This window comes from Neofelis nebulosa, chromosome 2 (genome assembly GCF_028018385.1).
Source record: "Neofelis nebulosa isolate mNeoNeb1 chromosome 2, mNeoNeb1.pri, whole genome shotgun sequence".
NCBI lineage: Eukaryota > Metazoa > Chordata > Mammalia > Carnivora > Felidae > Neofelis > Neofelis nebulosa.
Window position 1 is genome coordinate 210,836,260 of NC_080783.1, and position 19,163 is coordinate 210,855,422.

At 37.8% G+C, this 19,163-nt stretch overlaps 1 protein-coding gene across 2 annotated transcripts in view; it reads right to left on the reverse strand.

Annotated features, from left to right (window-relative positions):
- The window catches only part of SPEN (spen family transcriptional repressor), a 92,487-nt gene that overhangs the window by 44,051 nt on the left and 29,273 nt on the right, over positions 1-19,163 (reverse strand). Inside the window, exon 3 of one of the 2 annotated variants that reach the window (XM_058718961.1) lies at positions 16,136-16,612. The exons of the other annotated variant lie outside the window; for it this stretch is intronic. Coding sequence (XP_058574944.1) covers positions 16,136-16,612 — 477 coding nt within the window. The remainder of the gene's footprint in view (positions 1-16,135; positions 16,613-19,163) is intronic. 2 annotated transcript variants of the gene reach the window in all.

The following is a 19,163-nucleotide window of genomic DNA, read 5'->3' on the forward strand; positions in this document are numbered from 1 at the left end:
ACTCAAGTAACTTAAAGCAAAAAGCAACAAAACATGCCTTATCCCTGAAAGTTATGAGATACAACATGTCTGCCAAAGGAACAAGAAATCCTATATGGCAGCAAAGTCTTTGTACATCCATGGGATGACTTATTCAAGGGACAAACTGGAAGAAATCCAAACTGTCAATTATAACAAAGGGGATTTTTCTCATAGGCAGTATATAAAAGCAGATGTATTTCTTGTTTGAAAAACCAAAATGTTTCAAAACACATAAACCAAGGGGCGCCTGGGTGGCTCAGTCGGTTAAGCGCCCGATTTTGGCTCAGGTCACGATCTCGCGGTTCGTGAGTTCGAGCCCCGCGTCAGGCTCTGGGCTGATGGCTCGGAGCCTGGAGCCTGTTTCCGATTCTGTGTCTCCCTCTCTGCCCCTCCCCCGTTCATGCTCTGTCTCTCTCTGTCTCAAAAATAAATAAACGTTAAAAAAAATTAAAAAAAAAAAAACACATAAACCGAGAAAGCACACAGATTAAGTGAAACTGCAATATTTTTTATTCCAAATGGTTACGTGCAACTGCTGTACCCTTCACCAAACCCACAAGTAAATTTGAACTTTGAGTTTTCTCTCTCCAACTGAACTTTGGTGCTAATTACATCTCTATCCTATCCAGAATAAAAAAGAAGTGCTATTTCTCACTTCTGAACTCTCTGTTAAGGCAGTTCCAGACCCAAGAGGTTAGAAGGGCACCTAATTCCCCAGCAGGAAGCCTAAAGCCATCTACCATTTGGTTTACTTACTTACTTATTTATTAATGACTTCAAATTACAAAGAAACTCCAGCCTAAAGTCTTTCTGCTTAAACAACTCCTGCAGTTTCTTCCAGTGGAAACAAACTCAAAAGCTACAGTCCAAATGGCTCCAACAACCATGACACAGCACTATCAGGAGGCCAGTCTGCCCTCCCCTCCACCATGGAAAATGATGTTCAAAGAAGCACCAACTCCCCCAGTTTTGGTTATATAAATCATGTCTAGAAGCACACGGGTGTCTATTAAAGAGTCTTATTCTAATTCCAACACCCAAATTCCACTGTATGTTAATAGACACATTTTAAACCTGTATCAAAAAATATAAACACCACTTAAAAATTACTTTCAAAAGCTTACGGTGTTTTTTTTTTTTAATTATTAAAAAAAAATTACTCTAGTTAAAATGATTTCATTTTCTTCTTGGGGGATTAAACTATTTGGAGGTCTAGATATTAAACTTTTTCAAAAGCTAAAATATACCCTTAGCCACCGTGGAAATCAACATGCATTTTTGCCCGACCAAAATGAAATTTGTTAAGGATGGAATCTGGAAGTAGTTCAGTCTGTATTTTAGGCTTGCGAGTCCCAAGAACCTTTTCCATCAGTCCATAATTTCAAAGAGCACAGAGGCTCTTAGAATTAAAATAAAAAGAATGTATTCTATTTTTCTTTAAACATGACAAAAAGCACTAAACGGATGCACAGATTACTTCGTGACACTGTAATCTGGATAGAGCCTGCTTCTACAACAGTGCTGTCCAATAAAATTTACTACAAACCAAAAATTTTAACTTTTAAGTAGTCACAATTTAAAAAGTAAAAAGAAACAGGGGAATCTTAATAATGTATTTTTTATTTAATGTAATATATACTCAAAATATTATTTCAACATGCAGTCAATGTAAAAATTACTAATACTTTTTTGGCTACATCTTCAAAATTCAGTGTATATTTTTTAATAGTTCTACTGAGATATAATTTCACACCAGAAAAGTGAGCCATTTAAAAGAATACTACTAATGATTTTTAGTATATTTATGGAGTTAGGCAATCATCATGATGATGTAACTTTAGTACATTTGCATCACCCCAAAAAGACACCTCATTACTATTAGCAGTTATTCCCCATTCTCTTCCATCCCCAGCCGTAGGTAATCACTAATCTATTTTGTGTCTGTATAAGTTCACCTATTCTGGATGTTTCATATCAACAGAATCATACAGTATGCAGCCTTTTATATTGGCTTCTTTCACTTAGCATGTTTTTTGCAGTCTGTCCATGTTATAGCACAGTTCAGTACTGGTGCAAAGACTAACCAAATTTCAAGTGCTCAAAGGCCACATGTGGCCAGTGGACAACACTGGGCAAACTAGTTCTAGAACCAAAAAGCTCCTCAATAAACAAGCATATCACCTGTTAAATAAGAGACCATGTTAAAGCCATGAGAATCCTGAAAGAGAAATGCCATTTATGATAGGCAACAAGTTAGAGATTAGTATTTTAAAATAAATGCCAAGATGTTATTTGATAAAGCCACAAGTATTTCTCATTATAATTCCAGATAGCTCCAACAAATGGGCAAAGTGATTCTTAAAGGCATAAATTAACTACTTGTGAAAGTACATAATTAGCAGAAAAAAAATGGAACTTAGTTCCAGAGTACCTACCGCTTACACTTTAAAAAACTACCCTCGTTGATGATTTAAAACAAACAAAAATACCCACCATCCCTTGTTCAGGATTATACCAACAATTCTACACAAGTTGAAAAGTTTTTAATGACATTAAGAAAACCTTAAATGGTTATTAAGTAATAACCCAAATTTAAACAAAAATGTGTAACCCAGGGCACCTGGGTGGCTCAGTCGGTTAAGCATCCGACTTCAGCTCAGGTCCTGATCTCACAGCTCGTGAGTTCAAGTCCCACACTGGGCTCTGTGCTGACAACTCAGAGCCTGGAGCCTGCTTCGCATTCTGTGTCTCCCTCTCTCTCTCTGCCCCTCCCCCACTTGTGCCCTGTCTCTGTCTCTCAAAAATAAACAAACATTTAAAAATAACAAAAAATAATAAAAAATAAAAATTTCTAACCCTATTTTACTGAGCTATATATAATGTTTTCCCACCTGATTCTATGAATATATTTTACTACCCTCATGGTAGCATATATTTCTAATCTCTTCTGCACCAAGGAAAATTTTCAGAGTATGACTAAGATTTTTAAGAGAAACTAACTCTATTGTGCAAAGTTAATCTTAAAATATATTTCACTCATGGGGCGCCTGAGTGGCTCAGTCGGTTGAGCATCTGACTTCAGCTCAGGTCATGATCTCACGGTTCGTGGGTTCAAGCCCCGCATCGGGCTCTCTGCTGTCAGCTTGGAGCCTGGAGCCTGCTTTGGATTCTGTGTCTCCCTCTCTCTCTGCCCCTCCCCTGCTATCTCTCTCTCTCTCTCTCTCTCTCTCTCTCTCTCTCTCTCTCAAAAAGATAAATAAACATTAAAAAAATCTCTTAAAAAAAAATATATATATATATATTTCACTCATTATTTTGTTTATCTGGAAGAAAAAGTTCATTTACTGTACAAAGTGGATTTAGGAAGATGTTCTACAGAGGTCAATTTATACAATTTCTAGCAGCATAAACTCTAGTAGCATATAATTTAATAAATGATCACACAATTTAAGTAAATAAATTACCAGAGGGTACTCTTTCTCACAAGAGAAGTAATCACAAAACTACCCTCTATAAAGGCAATCTTTCACTTTATACTCTAAGACACAGATTTAAAAATATAATAGGGGAAGGTGCTTGTAATAAAATCTTGGCAAATTCTGAGCTTCAGAAAATGGTAATGTTTAATTTACTTTAAAATGAGATTAGCACATTTTCCTTTACATCTGTGATGGATGATCCCTTATTCAGGGCAGGGTGAAATTATACCAGGTTTTCTGAGAATGACCTCTAATGTAAACAACCCCAAAAAAAGATAAAAGAGAAGAACACCAAAACTACTCCTCAACCATAAGTAAACTTTTACCATAAGTAAAAAAGATTAACAGAGGTTTCAGTATCATTCCAAAAGTCTGAAACATAAGCAAAGTTATGGAAATTTCCATTTTCTATATAGCCTTGGCATCCACAAAGACAAAAATAAACTTACTCTTTTATTTGAGGCTTTAATTTGTGGCTTAGTGACTTCTGGGTGTTCTCTGATGAGGAATTAGGCCATGTTTAATCGCTTAATTCCCTTATTTCTCAAAGAGGAAAGCTAAGTTCTTTATATGCGCAAAGTATCTATGACACTAAAAATTTGCAATTTAAACGTAACATTTTTTTAAAGAGTTTGCTTCCAAGTCAAACAAAATTCTGCACAGTATTTTTAATTTTAAAATTTGTTGTTTAGGATTTTAATCTGAATTACTCTTTGTTAATTTTAAAGCAACATTTAAAAAGTTTACTTCAAGATTAAAATTCACAAGATATGGAGTCACAAGTTTACCCCCAAACCTATTTTCATTTCTTCCACCTAACAATCAAATTAATCAAAATAAACCCCAAGCACAACCCAAATGAAAAGAATGAAAAGGTGTAAGGGAGAGACAGTTCATCACTTAAAACAGACTAACTTAACTAAATGCAAATTCCTGGGGAACTCTGGAAATTAAATAAATTTTGGGTAATATATTGTGCTTTTATCACCAAATGCAAACCACGTCATTATTACCCAAGCAGTGGTATGGCAGATGCTGTTTGTCAAGCCCTGGCTTTTAAAGGGCAGAAGACAAAAAATTACAGTGAAAGCAAGGGAGAAAAAAGGTAAAGCACTGAAAACAGCAGCATTCACACCAGCTTCTAGTCTCAAGCTCCTTACTGGATCTGAAAGGCCTCCCCCTAGGAATGAACCGGCTTAACTGGCAGCCACTTCACAGCTTGCTCCTCCCTACTGCCTGCCCAGTCACAGCCCAGAAACTTCCGCAGTCCCCGCCCCACCCCCTGGGCTGAGGGCTGGGCAGAAACTCTGGCAAAATAAGGAAGCCTCTGGGAGGTGGCAAGCAGCCAACTCAAACTGGATGATTCCAGTTTAGGCTGGTCTGACTCAAAAACAAGCAGTTCTTAGCCTTCCTCACAACACTCAGGCACACTGACTGCCCAGGCAGCACACAATGAGCTCTCCTCATTTGCTCTCAGGGTCAAATCTACCCGGTTCTCATCTCCTAGTAGCAGGGAATCTTAAGTGAAAGCAAGATTCTCAGTGCAGAGCAAATATGGATCAGCCTAGCACTTGTTTCCAAAACTGCCTATTCCATACAGAACCCTAACACTGACAACATCTATTACCTATGGAAAGCTCCTCTAAAATTTTTATACTTGACAAAAAGAGGAAAAGCCATAAAGGAAATCAATCTATTTATAGATCTCCACAATGGAAGTTAAGCCCATCAAAGCAATCAGGAAGCAAACACCTCCATTTTCCATATTATGCATTAAAAAGGCTTGGCTAGTAGGCGCCTGGGTGGCTCAGTCGGTTAAGCAGCCATCTTTGGCTCAGGTCATGATCTCACAGTTCACGAGTTCGAGCCCAACACCGGGCTCTGTGCTGACAGCTCAGAGCCTGGAGCCTGCTTCAGATTCTGGGTTTCCCTCTCTCTCTGCCACTCCCCCACTCACGCTCTCTTTCTCTCCGATCAATCAATCAGTCAATAACATTAAAAAAAAGGCCTGGCTAGCTAATATGACCCCAAAAGACAGAAGATTGTGTGTAGCTTATTTCCCCAAAAAACAAACTATACTGCAGCTTAGAAAGGAATGTGCTTCAAAAATGTGGGCTCTTCAACTGATGCTGGGAATGGAAAAAGATATTACAATAATACACACACACACACACACAAATATACACATTCATTCACTGGGGTTTACTCTCCAACGCACACACTGGTAAACATTTATTCCATGCTGCTCAATAGCCCCAAAATGGCATTAAAGAGGGAATGACCAAATGTTGGTTCTTCTGGACAGTAATAGTATTTAATGGAGCCACTCAAAATATGGGGAGACTTTATGTGTATTTTTTTTAATATTTACTTATTTTGAGAGAGAGAGAGAGAGAGAGAGAGCAAGTGAGAGCACTCGAGTTAGGGAGGGGCAGACAGAGAGAGAGAGGGAAAAAGAGAATCCCAAGCAGATTCAGCACTGTCAGCACAAAGCCCAACTCGGGGCTCGATCTCACAAATCATGAGATGACCAAGAGTTGGACACTTAACCGACTGAGTCACCCAGGGGCCCCTATGTGTATTTGAAATCTAGTAATTTTCTCCAGGATTGCAGACACACTAATATGCTTGCTGTCCTTTCCCACCCCCAACCCTTCTCCCTCCAAAATTGGTAACTTTTTAAAGAACTTAAAAACCTGTCATCTATACTTCTTTATTTTAGTAATAAAGAAACAATTTTTTCTATGGGAAAAAAAAAAAAGAACGTAGATACCGTTATCTCAAGGAGAATAGTTAATCATAAAGTCAATGAAACCACTAGATGGCTTTTATTTAATTTCATCACAAGTAAGAATTCAAAATTTTGGGGCACCTGGGTGGCTCAGTCAGTTAAGCGTCCGATGTCAGCTCGGGTCATGATCTCAGGGTTCGTGGGTTCGAGCCCTGCATCAGGCTCTGGGCTGACAGCTCAGAGCCTGGAGCCTACTTCAGATTCTGTCTCCCTCTCTCTCTGCCCTCCCCTGCTCACGCTCTGTCTCTCAAAAATGAATAAAAGCGTTAAAAAAAAAAATTTTTTTTAGAGTTGAAGATTTCAAGATAAAAACTATATTATTGGAAACAGGCAATGAATACGTTTCATTTACAATACGGACTTTCAGCAAAACATTCTCCCTTTTGAAATCTAAAGTAATTTCAGCTGTCTAAAAAAGTAAAGGGGGCACCTGGGTGGCTGAGTCAGTTAAGTGTCTGACTTCAGCTCAGGTCATGATCTCGCAGTTCTTGAGTTTGAGCCCCATGTCGGGCTCTGTGCTAACAGCTGAGAGTCTGGGCAGCAGGGGGTGGGGGGAGAGGGAGAGAGAGAGAAAGTGTGTGTGTCTCTGCCCCTCACCCGATCTCTCTCTCAAAAAGAGAAACATTGGGGCGCCTGGGTGGCGCAGTCGGTTAAGCGTCCGACTTCAGCCAGGTCACGATCTCGCGGTCCGTGAGTTCCAGCCCCGCGTCAGGCTCTGGGCTGATGGCTCAGAGCCTGGAGCCTGTTTCCGCTTCTGTGCCTCCCTCTCTCTCTGCCCCTCCCCCGTTCATGCTCTGTCTCTCTCTGTCCCAAAAATAAAATAAAAAACGTTGAAAAAAAAAAAAAAAAAAAAGAGAAACATTAATGAAGAAATTTTTTTAAATAAAAAAAAAAACAGTAAAAATGAGGCATAAGTACAAAATAAACAGGCTAAGAATGGTTGTGAAATCCATAAATAAATCAGCTATTTAAAATGCCTTAAAATGGAGGGCGCCTGGGTGGCTCAGTCTGTTAAGCATCTGATTCTTGGTTTCAGCTTAGGTCATGATCTCCTGGTTCATGAGATTGAGTCCCACGTCAGGTCTTGTGTGGACAGCATGGAGCCTGCTTGGAGTTCCCTCTCCCTCTGCCGTCTCCTGCTCCACATGCTCTCTCTCTCTCTCTCTCAAATACACTTTAAAGAAATGCATTACAATGGTGTTAGGTTTAAAATAAGCATGCAAATATTTTCATTTTATATGAAAGTAAGGGACAAAAAATAAAGATCTCTCCTGAGAATACTGTCCCTCCTTGAAAGTCCTATGAATTCTCCCAAAACATACACTTCACTTGTTATCCTCAAATCAATATACATCTGAATTGTCTATTTTCACATTTTAGCTAGCATAATTTATGTTTCAATGGTTTCTGTGCACAGGTATGTTCTCTTTACACAAAGAACAACAACAACAAAAAATCTCATTTCAATTTAAGCAACTCATCTCAAACTGACAGGTACAAACAGCAAAGAGGAGAAAGGTTGGTATTATGCAATAAAATCAACTTCATTTCTGCTCTCACTTCAATCCTACGCAGCTACAAACAGAAGAGTTGGAGGGAAATATCATGGTTTCTAAACACCAGTTTCCCAAATACAGTTTGATTTGTTGTGTCACTTTTTCCTGAGATTAACACAAACTATTTTGGCCCTCCTAAATACATCTGAGAATGAGGAATCAGCGCAACAAAACCAAATTTTATCTCCAAATAAATCCAGAAGTTATCTGCCTATTCATTATTATAGATAAGAGATCACTTTTGATGGTAAAAATTCAACAAATGTGTCTCTAAGATTAAACATTACAACAATCACCAACAAACTATTAATTCCTTTAGCACTTAAAAAAACTGGTTTTTAGGGTGCATGGCTAGCCCAGTTGATCTTGTGGTGGTGAGCTCAAGTCCCACAATTGGGTGCAGAGATTACTTAAAGATAAATTCTTTAGAGGCACCTGGGTGACTTAGTGGGTTAAGTGTCAGACTCTTGGTTTCAGCTCAGGTCATGAACTCACAGTTCATGAGTTCCAGCCCTCTGTCAGGCTTTGCATGGAAAGCACAGAGCCTGCTTGGGATTCTCTCTCCCTCTTGGCCTGGGTGGCTCATGGTCTCACAGTTCATGAGTTCCAGCCCCACAGCAGGCTGGCTGCTGTTAGTGCAGAACCCACTTTGGGTCCTCTGTCCCCCTCTCTCTCTGCCCCTCCCCTACTCTCTTTCTCATCTCTCCCCCTCCCAAAATAAGCATTAAAAATAAATTAAATAAAATAAATTAAAATTTTTAAAAAGCATAAAAAAATAAAACCTTTAAAAAAAAACGAAAGTGACTTTTACTTTGTGTATATATATTAAAACCACTGCCATAACTGACAATTTCCAGCACATTATATATCATAGCAAATTGTATAGCCAGGTAATAAAATGAGTGTTCCTTCCCCAAATCAACATTCCAAATAAACATACTTGTAAAATAAGAGAAATGAAAAATACACGGTCACTATTAATCCCAATGGCTTCCCTCTCACATAATCAGTTTCGTCCATATTCTTTCACAAGCCTGCAAGATGACAGTAATTTTGGAAATTTTTCTACATAAACTTGAAAGAAAATTCTCTCTCCCTACTTAACAACCACTAGCCTCCTCATTAAATCACAGACAAAAGGGTATTTGAATAAAACTCCCCCTTGGGGCACCTGGATGGCTCAGTCGATTGAGCATCCATCCAACTTCCGCTCAGGTCATGATCTCACTATTCGGGAGTTCAAGGCCCACGTCGGGCTCTGTGCCGACAGCTCAGGGCCTGGAGCCCGCTTCAGATTCTGTGTCTCCCTCTCTCTCTGCCCCTCCCTCGCTTGCACTCGGTCTCTCTGTATCTCTCTCAAAAATAAATAAACATTAAAAAAATTTTTTTTAAACTCCCCCTCTAGTAAACTGTAATCTATAACGTCTTGACTGTTCACAAAATGACTAGCAGAATTGGTCTTTATAGAATAAAAAGCTCTTTAGCACTTTTAACTGTATCTGTTGTAAAAATCCAGAATGTGTTCAATATTCTAATTACTGTTAAAATATACTTCAGGAAGAATAATCTTAAATTGTCTACTATTAGAAAGAAATGAGTAGGGTTATGACAACTTTGATATAATTTACTCAAAAATATAAAAGAGGAGCGTCTGAGTGGCTCAGTTGGTTGAGTGTATAACTCTTGATTTCGGTTCAGGTCATGATCCCAGGGTCTTGGGATTGAGCCCCACATCAGGCTCTGTGCTGAGAGTGGAACCTGCTTGATTCCCTCCCTCCCTCCCTCTCTCTCTCTCCCTCCCGTCCCCCCATGCCCCTCTCCCCAGCTCACGTGCACACTCTCTCTAAAATAAATAAAATTTTAAAACATATATATGTAAAAGAAATATAAAAATGAGGTCTACAAATAATACTAGCCAAAGAAGAAGTTTCATTTCCCTTTCAATAAGAAGTAAATTATTTCAATTGCAAAGGTAAGACATTAGACAAGATAGGGGCTTTAGCATAAATCACACCATATCTTAATACAGCATCACAGCTGAAGAGTCTGATTGCTCCAAAATTTTTAAAAATGTTTATTTTTGAGAGAGAGAGAGAAGCAGAGAGAGAGAGAGGGAAAGAGAATCCCAAGCAGGCTCTGCACTGTCAGCATAGAGCCTGACATGGGGCTCCAGTTCATGAACTGCGAGATCATGACCTGAACCAAAATCAAGAGCCAGATACTTAACTGACTGAGCCACCCAGGCTCCCCTAAGTTCTTTTATTTATTTTTTTTTTATTTATTTTTTTTTTTTTTAGTTCTTTTATTTTTAAGTTTATTTACTTATTTTGAGAGAGAGCGAGTGAGCGAGCAAACACGAGAGAACGAGTAGGGGAGGGATAGACAGAGAGGTAGAGAAAGAATCCCAAGCAGGCTCCGCACTGTCAGCACAGAGCCTGACAAGGTCTCAAGACTGTGACATCATGACCTGAGGCAAAACCAAGAGTTGGACACTTAACCCACTGAGCCACCCATGGCTGTTCTAAGTTCTATAGGCTTTTCTCGTTACTTTAAATAAACACCACAAATGTCAGTTTTCCCGCTCTAGAATGTAAGAAAAAAAGAGTATCTCTCTCTGTCTTCCCCTTTGCTGTCCCCAAGCTTCTTCCTTAAATCTTCCAACTATGGGGGCACCTGGCTGGCTCAGTTAGTAAAGCATGTGACTCATGATCTCAGAGTCATTGATCTCAGGGTTGTGAGTTCAAATCCCACAGTGGACATGAAGCCTACTTTAAAAAAAAAGAAAATCTTCCAACTACGACAACATAAAAAAAATTCTAGTAATGTAATAACTATACCAAAAAAAAAAAAAAAAAACCATGAAATTTCACAGGTATTTTCTAAATCAACTTATTCTAATTTTAAAACTCTATATAGGTAAAAAAGCTTGCCGTATATTCAGATTTACTCAAACAGGTAACTAAGCACAATTTAACGCCACATGGCTTACCAAAAGCCACAAAGAGAAAAGAGACAATGAGATGTTATCTGCTAGTTATTTTCATGCAGTTTTCTTTGCTTACTACTATATTCATTTTCTTTCCACCTAAATACCTATTTTTGTGACTAAAAAGAATTAAAATCTGTAGTTACTGGACATATTTAGAAAGACAAACCAACAGAGTTCAGAAGAACAAAAAGGCAAAGGTTGACCAGAGCCCAAAAAGCTTTTAAGGGAGAGGATGGAGCTGCCTTTGGAAAGTTGAAAAGATGCACCTAGCCATACACCCAGATTAATAAAATTTCACATGTTAGCTCTTAATTAGACACATACATAGTTTTTGTTTTGGATTAGCCATTGCAAAATGCTTAATCTAAACTAGTTCTATTCTTGGGGCACCTAGCTGGCTCAATCAGAAGAGCATGCAACTCCTGATCTCAGGGTCAAGAGTTGAGCCCCATGCTGGGTACAGAGATTACTAAAAATGGATGGATGGATGGATGGATGGATGGATGGATAGATAGATAGAAGCTAGCACGCAAGCTTTGATAATATATAAATAAAATAAACTAGTTTTATTCTTGGGGCTCCATACAAACCATCTTATTCTTATTCTATAGATCTGGTGCACAACACAATATTTGTTAAATAGATGGCTGAATGTAAATTCAAAACTTAACTTTATACTAAAAAGAGATTTAGAGAAGTAATCTATTGAATAGGAGGGAATGGAATAAGAAAATGTTTCAGATTATCCAAATCTCAACTCTCTCCTTTTACCCTTTTCATCCATTTCCCCCTCATTCATTCAGTAAACTTCTGTAAGGTGTAAAATCAACAACTAACTGCCAGGATACCCTTTCAGCAATCTGGTGAAGTCTATATACCAGTTTTCAAATAGTGTTTCTAAATACATGAAGTAAAGTAAATAGGAATAAAAGGGAAAACAATTATATTGACATGGTTATTAAAAGATTTAAATTTTGTGGTATAGTAATGTCTTCATTGACATTAAATTACAATACTTAACATTGAGTTTAACAACTGCTTCCCAGTAATGATGACTAGAAGCCCAATTCTGAGATACCTGCAGAATTACCTGTGGATTTATACTGGTAACAAAGTAACTCATACTGTTAGTACCACTGGTTTCTGATGCCTATTTTCATAATGGGAGGCAATACTTAATTTCAGTTATATGTTACTAGTAAGTGAAAAGATGTTATTTTCCTGATCCAAGTTCAGGGACCCTAAGCTAGGCCAATCATCTTTGGTTGTGATTGAAGTAAACAACTGGGAAACAAAGCACAATCAAAACCTACTTTAAGGGGCACCTGGGTGGTTCAGTCAATTAAGCATCTGTCTCTTGGTTTCAGCTCCGGTCATGATCTCACAATTCATGAGATCAAGCCTCACATCTGGTTCTGTGCTGACAGTGCTGAACCTGCTTGGGATTCTCTCTCTCCCTCTCTCTGCCCCTCCCCAACTCATGCTTGCTCTCTCTCTCTCTCTCTCAAAAATAAATAAACATAAAAAAAAAAAAACTTTAAGATTATTGGGAAAGTTTATGAACTAATTTAAGTTCCATAAATTCTTCTTCAATTTCCTTAACCTTTATTAAAGAAAATTCATTAACATGATAGGAAAAAGAAACTATAGAAATAAAGTATGTTCAAGTTCAATCAGGACTTTGAAAATAAATGCTTTTATGGAATTTACATATTTAAAATTTTCTGCTGGAAGGAACAGTGACTTCCTAAACCATGACAGAGAAAGAGACAGAGCATCATAGGGTTGCACATAGGGAAGTTATTTTTTAATTAAAAAAATTTTTTTTTCAATTTTTAATTTTTTTTTTTTTTTTTTTTTTTTGAGAGAGAGAGAGAGAGAGAGAGAGAGCGAGCGAGCGAACGAGCAGGGTAGGGGCAGAGAGAAGGAGGCACAAAAACCAAAGCAGGCTCCAGGCTCTGAGCTGTCAGCACAGAGCCCAATGCGGGGCTTGAACTCACAAACTGAGATCATGACCTGAGCCAAAGTTGGACACACTGACTGAGCCACCCAGGTGTTCCCACATGGAAGTTTTTACACCATTAAATCCCAGTTCTCACCAGTTAAATACTGATAACAGTTATGCAGAAACTGTAGGTGTGTCATTCATAAAGACTTCACAACCAAACTGCTATTAATCCCATGTTTACTCATTTGAAATGCACTGCTAGGAATCTGTTCACCAAAGTTCTAACAATTAAGGGGGATGGAGAGTGATTAACTTTCCATGTCATGCAGACAGAATACAAGCTTGTTTCTATAGCTAGAACTGAACTATATTTTATCTACTACAAAATGTTAATCTTAAACATTTTTAAAGACCTTGGAAGGTCATAGTTTCACAGTCATAAAGTTTTAAAGATTAGAAAAAAGAACTTATTTCTTCCAAAAGGAAATTGAACATTGTGAATCTATATAACATCTCAAAATACTGCACTCTGAAGTCAACATAATAGTAAAGGAGAAGAAGGCATTTGATAAAAAGGAGGCTGAACCCAGGGATAAGAGATACGCTCTGCACACCAAAAGAATTTCCCACACTTGTTTCAATCACAGCATCAAATCTTTTAGCTATTTACAACAATTTTGCTTTATCCTGTGTTAACTAAGAACTGTAACCAAGTATTTCAACTATTTATTGAACATGTACTTTGAGACAGACAATATACTAGGCTCTGTGGTGCGCACAAAGGAAGACCTGGTCCTGTTCTCACAGGATAGCATCAAAAGGTCCATCACTGAGTTCCATCTCCAAAAAATTCATTCTGTTTTTCCACAAATCAACATAATCTGATTCTTACTATGTCTCTCCTGCTTGTCCCAACTTAGGCATTCTCAGGGTCCAAGTTTTCCTTTTCCAAACTACTGAAATAGGCTCCTAACTGCAATCTCTACCTTTCCTATTCTAAGTCACCAAATGCCCTTCTAAAGCACAGACCTCAACAAACTCCCTTCTCAAAATCTTTCAACCACTCATCTCTGCATGAAGAATCAAACCCAAATTCATTATCATGGCTAAGTCACTCTAAATTATTTGCTGCTTGTAAAACATTCTTCCACCACTTGTACCTCTTCAGGTTGTTCCTTCAGCCCACAATGTTCCCTGTGTAGCCTAAAACTCACCTCTTCTTGTTAAAATCCTACACATCCCTCATACCCCTAAATCATAAAAACTTCCAGCCCCAAGTATGAATCAGGCAGGTGACAGAGGAGGAAATATCTTCTACTGATTGTAATTTAGTACCCCTGTAGATTTTCTAAGCTCATCCTGCCTTTGTGGCAGTTATCTTTCTGACTGTAAATATTCAGAAGCATATAACTGCTCCTTTTGCTTATATAAACAAGAATTAACTCCACCAAATTGATCAGATGACCTCTGAGTTCAAGCTTTTGAGCCTACAATGCTAAGGGTTAGATACCAAACCACTATCACTCCCACTAAGTACAATCCTGAAGGCACTAAATGATGTTTCGTTTTGACCCAATAAAATGCCACGGCATCCCTTTAATGAGATAGGTTTATGGAAAATGACTAAAACCTAAACACTTTAATTCCATGTAGGAGAAAGTGGGACATGACAAGACTTTATAATCAGCTCATAGAACTTGAATGAATCTCACGGCACCTGGGTGGCTCAGTCAGCTGAGTGTCTGACTTGAGCTCAGGTCATGACCTCACTCACAGTTAATGAGTTTGAGCCCCACACTGGGCTCGCTGCTGTCAGCAGAGCCCATTTCAGATCCTCTGTCCTCTTCTCTCTGCCCTTCTCCTGCTTGCACTCTCTCAAAAATAAACAGTAAAAAAAAAAAAAAAAAAAAAAAAGAAAAGAATTCAAATGAATCTAGTCAATCATTTAACTCAACAATATACCAAACATAAAATCAAGAGAAGTTAAGGGTTTTCTTTTTCTTTTTGATGTTTATTTGAGAGAGAACAAGAGAACAAGAACGCAGCCAAGAGCAGGGGAGGGGCATGGTGAGAGAGAAAGAGAGACAATGAGCTCCAACTCACAAACCATGAGATCATGACCTGAGCTGACACCATAGTCAGACGCTTAACTGACTGAGCCATCCAGGCACCCCAGTTAAGGGTTTTCATCCATGTGAGAGCTGAAAGATAAGGGTTTTCATCCTTGACAGAGGCTGCAAATGTGGAGCCAGAACCTCATTTTCCCCAATTACATGATCATTTACTTTTCTTAAATTAATTCTAAGCAGGCAATACTAAAAGAGAAATAATTAATCTGGGCATTTTAATCAGGTCAAAAAATTCGTATCCTGTAAATTTAAAATATATACCACCTAAATATAAAACTACGATATCTGTGACACATAGATTGAAAAACAGTAACTGGAAATGGGAAATGATTAAAGATTATCAACTGAATAATAATAGCTAGCAATCATTAAAGGCAGCATTTATTAAATATATAGAGGCATCAAGCTCAGCATGTGAAATACATTCTTTCATTTTAATCCTCACATAATTTTAAAGCACGATTCTTATAAGAGATGGGAAGCTGAGGCATAGAGAGCAACTTGTCCAAGATTATTAAAATGAGTAATAAGCTCTACTGTCTACCTAGATCTATGATAAACTTCTAAGCTCTTTCCTGTTAAGTTTACCTTCGAGTTATTATTTTCATCTTTAGGGTAAAACTCCTTTGTAAAAAAATTCCCAACTAATGAAATTAGCTCCCTCAGCCTTAGTGAACAGCTAAGTTACAACCTGCGTTTAAAGAAAGCTTTTCTACTTGAGTTTATAAATTGGCTACCACTTTGTTGTTAAAATTAGTTAAAAGGTATTCATAAGTTCATTTATTCACTGATATTAAATGTGTCAACAATATATTTCACCAATACATCTTTAACCAAACAGCTTTTATGAATTTCCAACCAAAATAATAGAAATAAGTTAGCATTATACACCCAAGCAATTAAAAACTGTAGAGATACCACATTTTCAATGGCACAGGATTTACTTCATTCAGCTAAAGTTACCATTTTTCTGCCTCTTTTGGCCATTTTAATATTGAGCATCTGAAACATGAAACAGTATTTGCAAATCGCTTAATTTCAGTTATCAGACAGAATGAATTCAATGGCCACCCGCTAATCAAAGCTTCTTCATTCGTACATGATCCAAGATTACTTACTTTTAAAAATATTACTATGCTACAAATCATTACCACTGATTGTTGAGAATTTGTGACAATTTATTCAACAGCTTGTCTGTTACAACAAAAGGCTGTTAACCTACCTGTCACTGCTGGTACTACTGCTGCTGCTGATTGAATCACTACTGGAGGATCTACTCCTAGAGCCGCTGCCGCTAGGGGACCTCGTGGGTCTAGACGCTTGGCTAGCCAGCCTCTGAGGAGACTGATTTCTAGACTGGGATGAATGTGGTGACCGACTCCTGCTGTGCTGGTAATTCCGCTCTGGCCTTCTGCCTCGTACCTCCCGGGTAATATCATCCCTGTAGATATCCCTGTGTACCACACTGGGCAGTGTAAACTGCTCCCGAGCCCTAGGTTCGTATCGGGGGTCATGAGCATCAAAACGGTTTGGACTTCGACTCCGAGAAGTATAATAGAGCCCATGTTGTAAAGTCCGCTCGCGAGGATCTCTATAGTAATCCTGATCGTAATGTCTTGTCCGATCAAATCCTCCCGTCCCCCGTTCATGGTGTCCATAGGCACTATGTTCATAAGCACGCTCCCTGTTATCTGAAGCCCTGCATTTAGGAGGGGGGAAAAATATTTAATCAATCAGAAAAGGGCAAGCAAAACTAAAAGCAAGTCATGCAAACATTCACTTCAGCATTGTCTGTCTGCAACTGGTCATTTTCTAAACAGCATTAACCTACTTAGTAAGCAAATACTACCAAGCTTAACATTTTACTTGACTCCAAATATTACCTTCACAGCTGAGCAATCATTGTGTATATCGGGCTTTCATGACTAGTGTTCTGCAAGTCAGCTGCTCTTTTTATTAGGGATTTTCTGGCTTACATACAGAAATATACATATACCATCTCCTTTTCACTTGTAGTTAAATGGAACAAGAAGAGACTACCATTTTAATATCAACGTTTTCAATACTTCCATCTGATTATAATATACACCCAACTTTTACTTACTTAGCAAATTTATTTTAGGCAAAATTTCCATGATACATTTTAACACAGACATGAAAGCCCTATTGCAATGTATGTCCCAGCAGTAAGAGGGCATTTTCAAAAAAGTCCAGAAAAAAATTTTAAGTGTGACTTTTTCTCACTTTTGACTTCTTAGGTAATTATAAAAACTACTAGATTATGTAAATTGCTGTGCCCAAGCAATCACATTTAATAACAGAAATGGAATCTTAAAAGAAAAAGAAAACCACTTAGGATATCAAAATGATGGGTTGACACATGCTATTCTATGGCAAATTTAATTAAAGGATAAACATTATTTTATCTCATGGTGCTATCAAATTCTACAGAATTTTTAAAACGCCTATTCCATGATTCGACGTGTTAATATTTGTACTTAATGGTTACAGGAAATATGTTCTCTTAGGTTTTAGCTAAACTCAAATTGCCTCTGATGAAATCAGCCAATTTTGGGAACTGTAAGATATTCGAAGGTTGCTATCAGCAATGGTTTAACTTAAAGGTATTTTTTGTCGGACAAGAATATTTGCCAACCTACGGTTACAAAAACTGTTGTTGCATATGTTCCATTACACACATGCAATTCTGTGCTAATATTAAAAACAAATTCTAATCCTATGAAGAAATCTTAACATTTTCTACTTTTGTAGGAAACCAGAACTCATTTCCTGAGTTCCTAAAAGACCATTTCATTACTTGAATCTGAATTTGAGAGTTTCTTCTCAACCTTATCTTTGGATTAATGTATCAAAGCATTAAGGAATAACGAAAGAAACAGAAGAATTAGGATCTGAAAAAAAATCTTAAAACTAATACTATGCCCCCAATATATACATAGATCCTTATCTCTCCACTAATCTTCATTTACAGCCACCATTTCACTTAGTAGCAACCATACCTTCCCAGGCTGTTTTTGCTATTTGCTGCTACGATGTAAAGCAACTGGCATGGCAAAAAATCCAGTAATATCTTTCCTTTTTAAATGTATTAAATAACTTTCTCCTTTCTACATTTGCTACATTGCTGGCATTTGGATAGATATTTCAATGCCTAACAAACAATAGGGTTTCCTTTGAGATTTAAAGAGAAAATTTCACAAATAATTCAATTAGCACCCTATCAAATGTTAATTGGTAAAAGCTGTTATTAATGATATACCAGAAGCAATAAGCAATAGTTCTAGGAGAATTACTTCTACAGCTGATATTTTATAAATATGCGAAGTTCTTATCCATTAGGAAGATACAGAAGGCAGGCACAAGAGCTAGCAGAGCTGAAATCTAATAGCTATTCTTTGATTCATCTATTAGTACTAAATACTTCTAGAGTTAGTGGGGGGAAAAAAAAGAGAGAGTTTGACTTGGGTTAGGAGAGGGGCTAATATACACAGGTCAGGACATACCAACCTTTTCCAAGTGTGGAAACACGACCTATAATCCCAATTAAATCTAGGGAGAGAATTGTGAACATAACTTCCCCAATTTTGGCCCCTCTTATGGGGGTAATCCACCTTCTTAATGGGCAAGGGTGTCAAATGATATTTAGATGAACCACAAGGAAAAAAATCTTAGTGACCAGATAAAATAATTCCACTGGAAGCAAGTAGTCCCAGACAAACTGTAACTCTCAAACCCCCAGACTTCTTTCTTGAGATAGCAGACAATTATAAATTCATCCACATTTATAAAAATTTCCAGCCCTAAGTATGAATCAGGCAGCTGACAGAAGAGGAAATATCTCTAGGATTCCACCAAATGAGGAAGTAACAGTTGTTCGCCAATAGTTCACCTTTGTAGCCATCCAGCACAGTCAATTTTGATTGCTGTATCCACAACTGATCGTCACCATGTGTTCAAGGCTAAAGTACCTTTAATTGGACAGCAACTTGTTTAAGAAACAAAACAGTAATCCTCTTCCCCTGGGCTAATGGAATCTTGACTGCATGACATCCCATACATTCCAGCAATCAGAAAAGCATGGCTATATTCCAAGATTTAGAAACATTCATTATCTCAATTTTCCCCCATTCCATCAAGGAGTATAATTCCAACATGGAAACTGTGTAGATCCAAAATGGAAAAAAATCAAACAGTGCCTTCACTCTTCTTCATCCAAGTACAGATTTCCA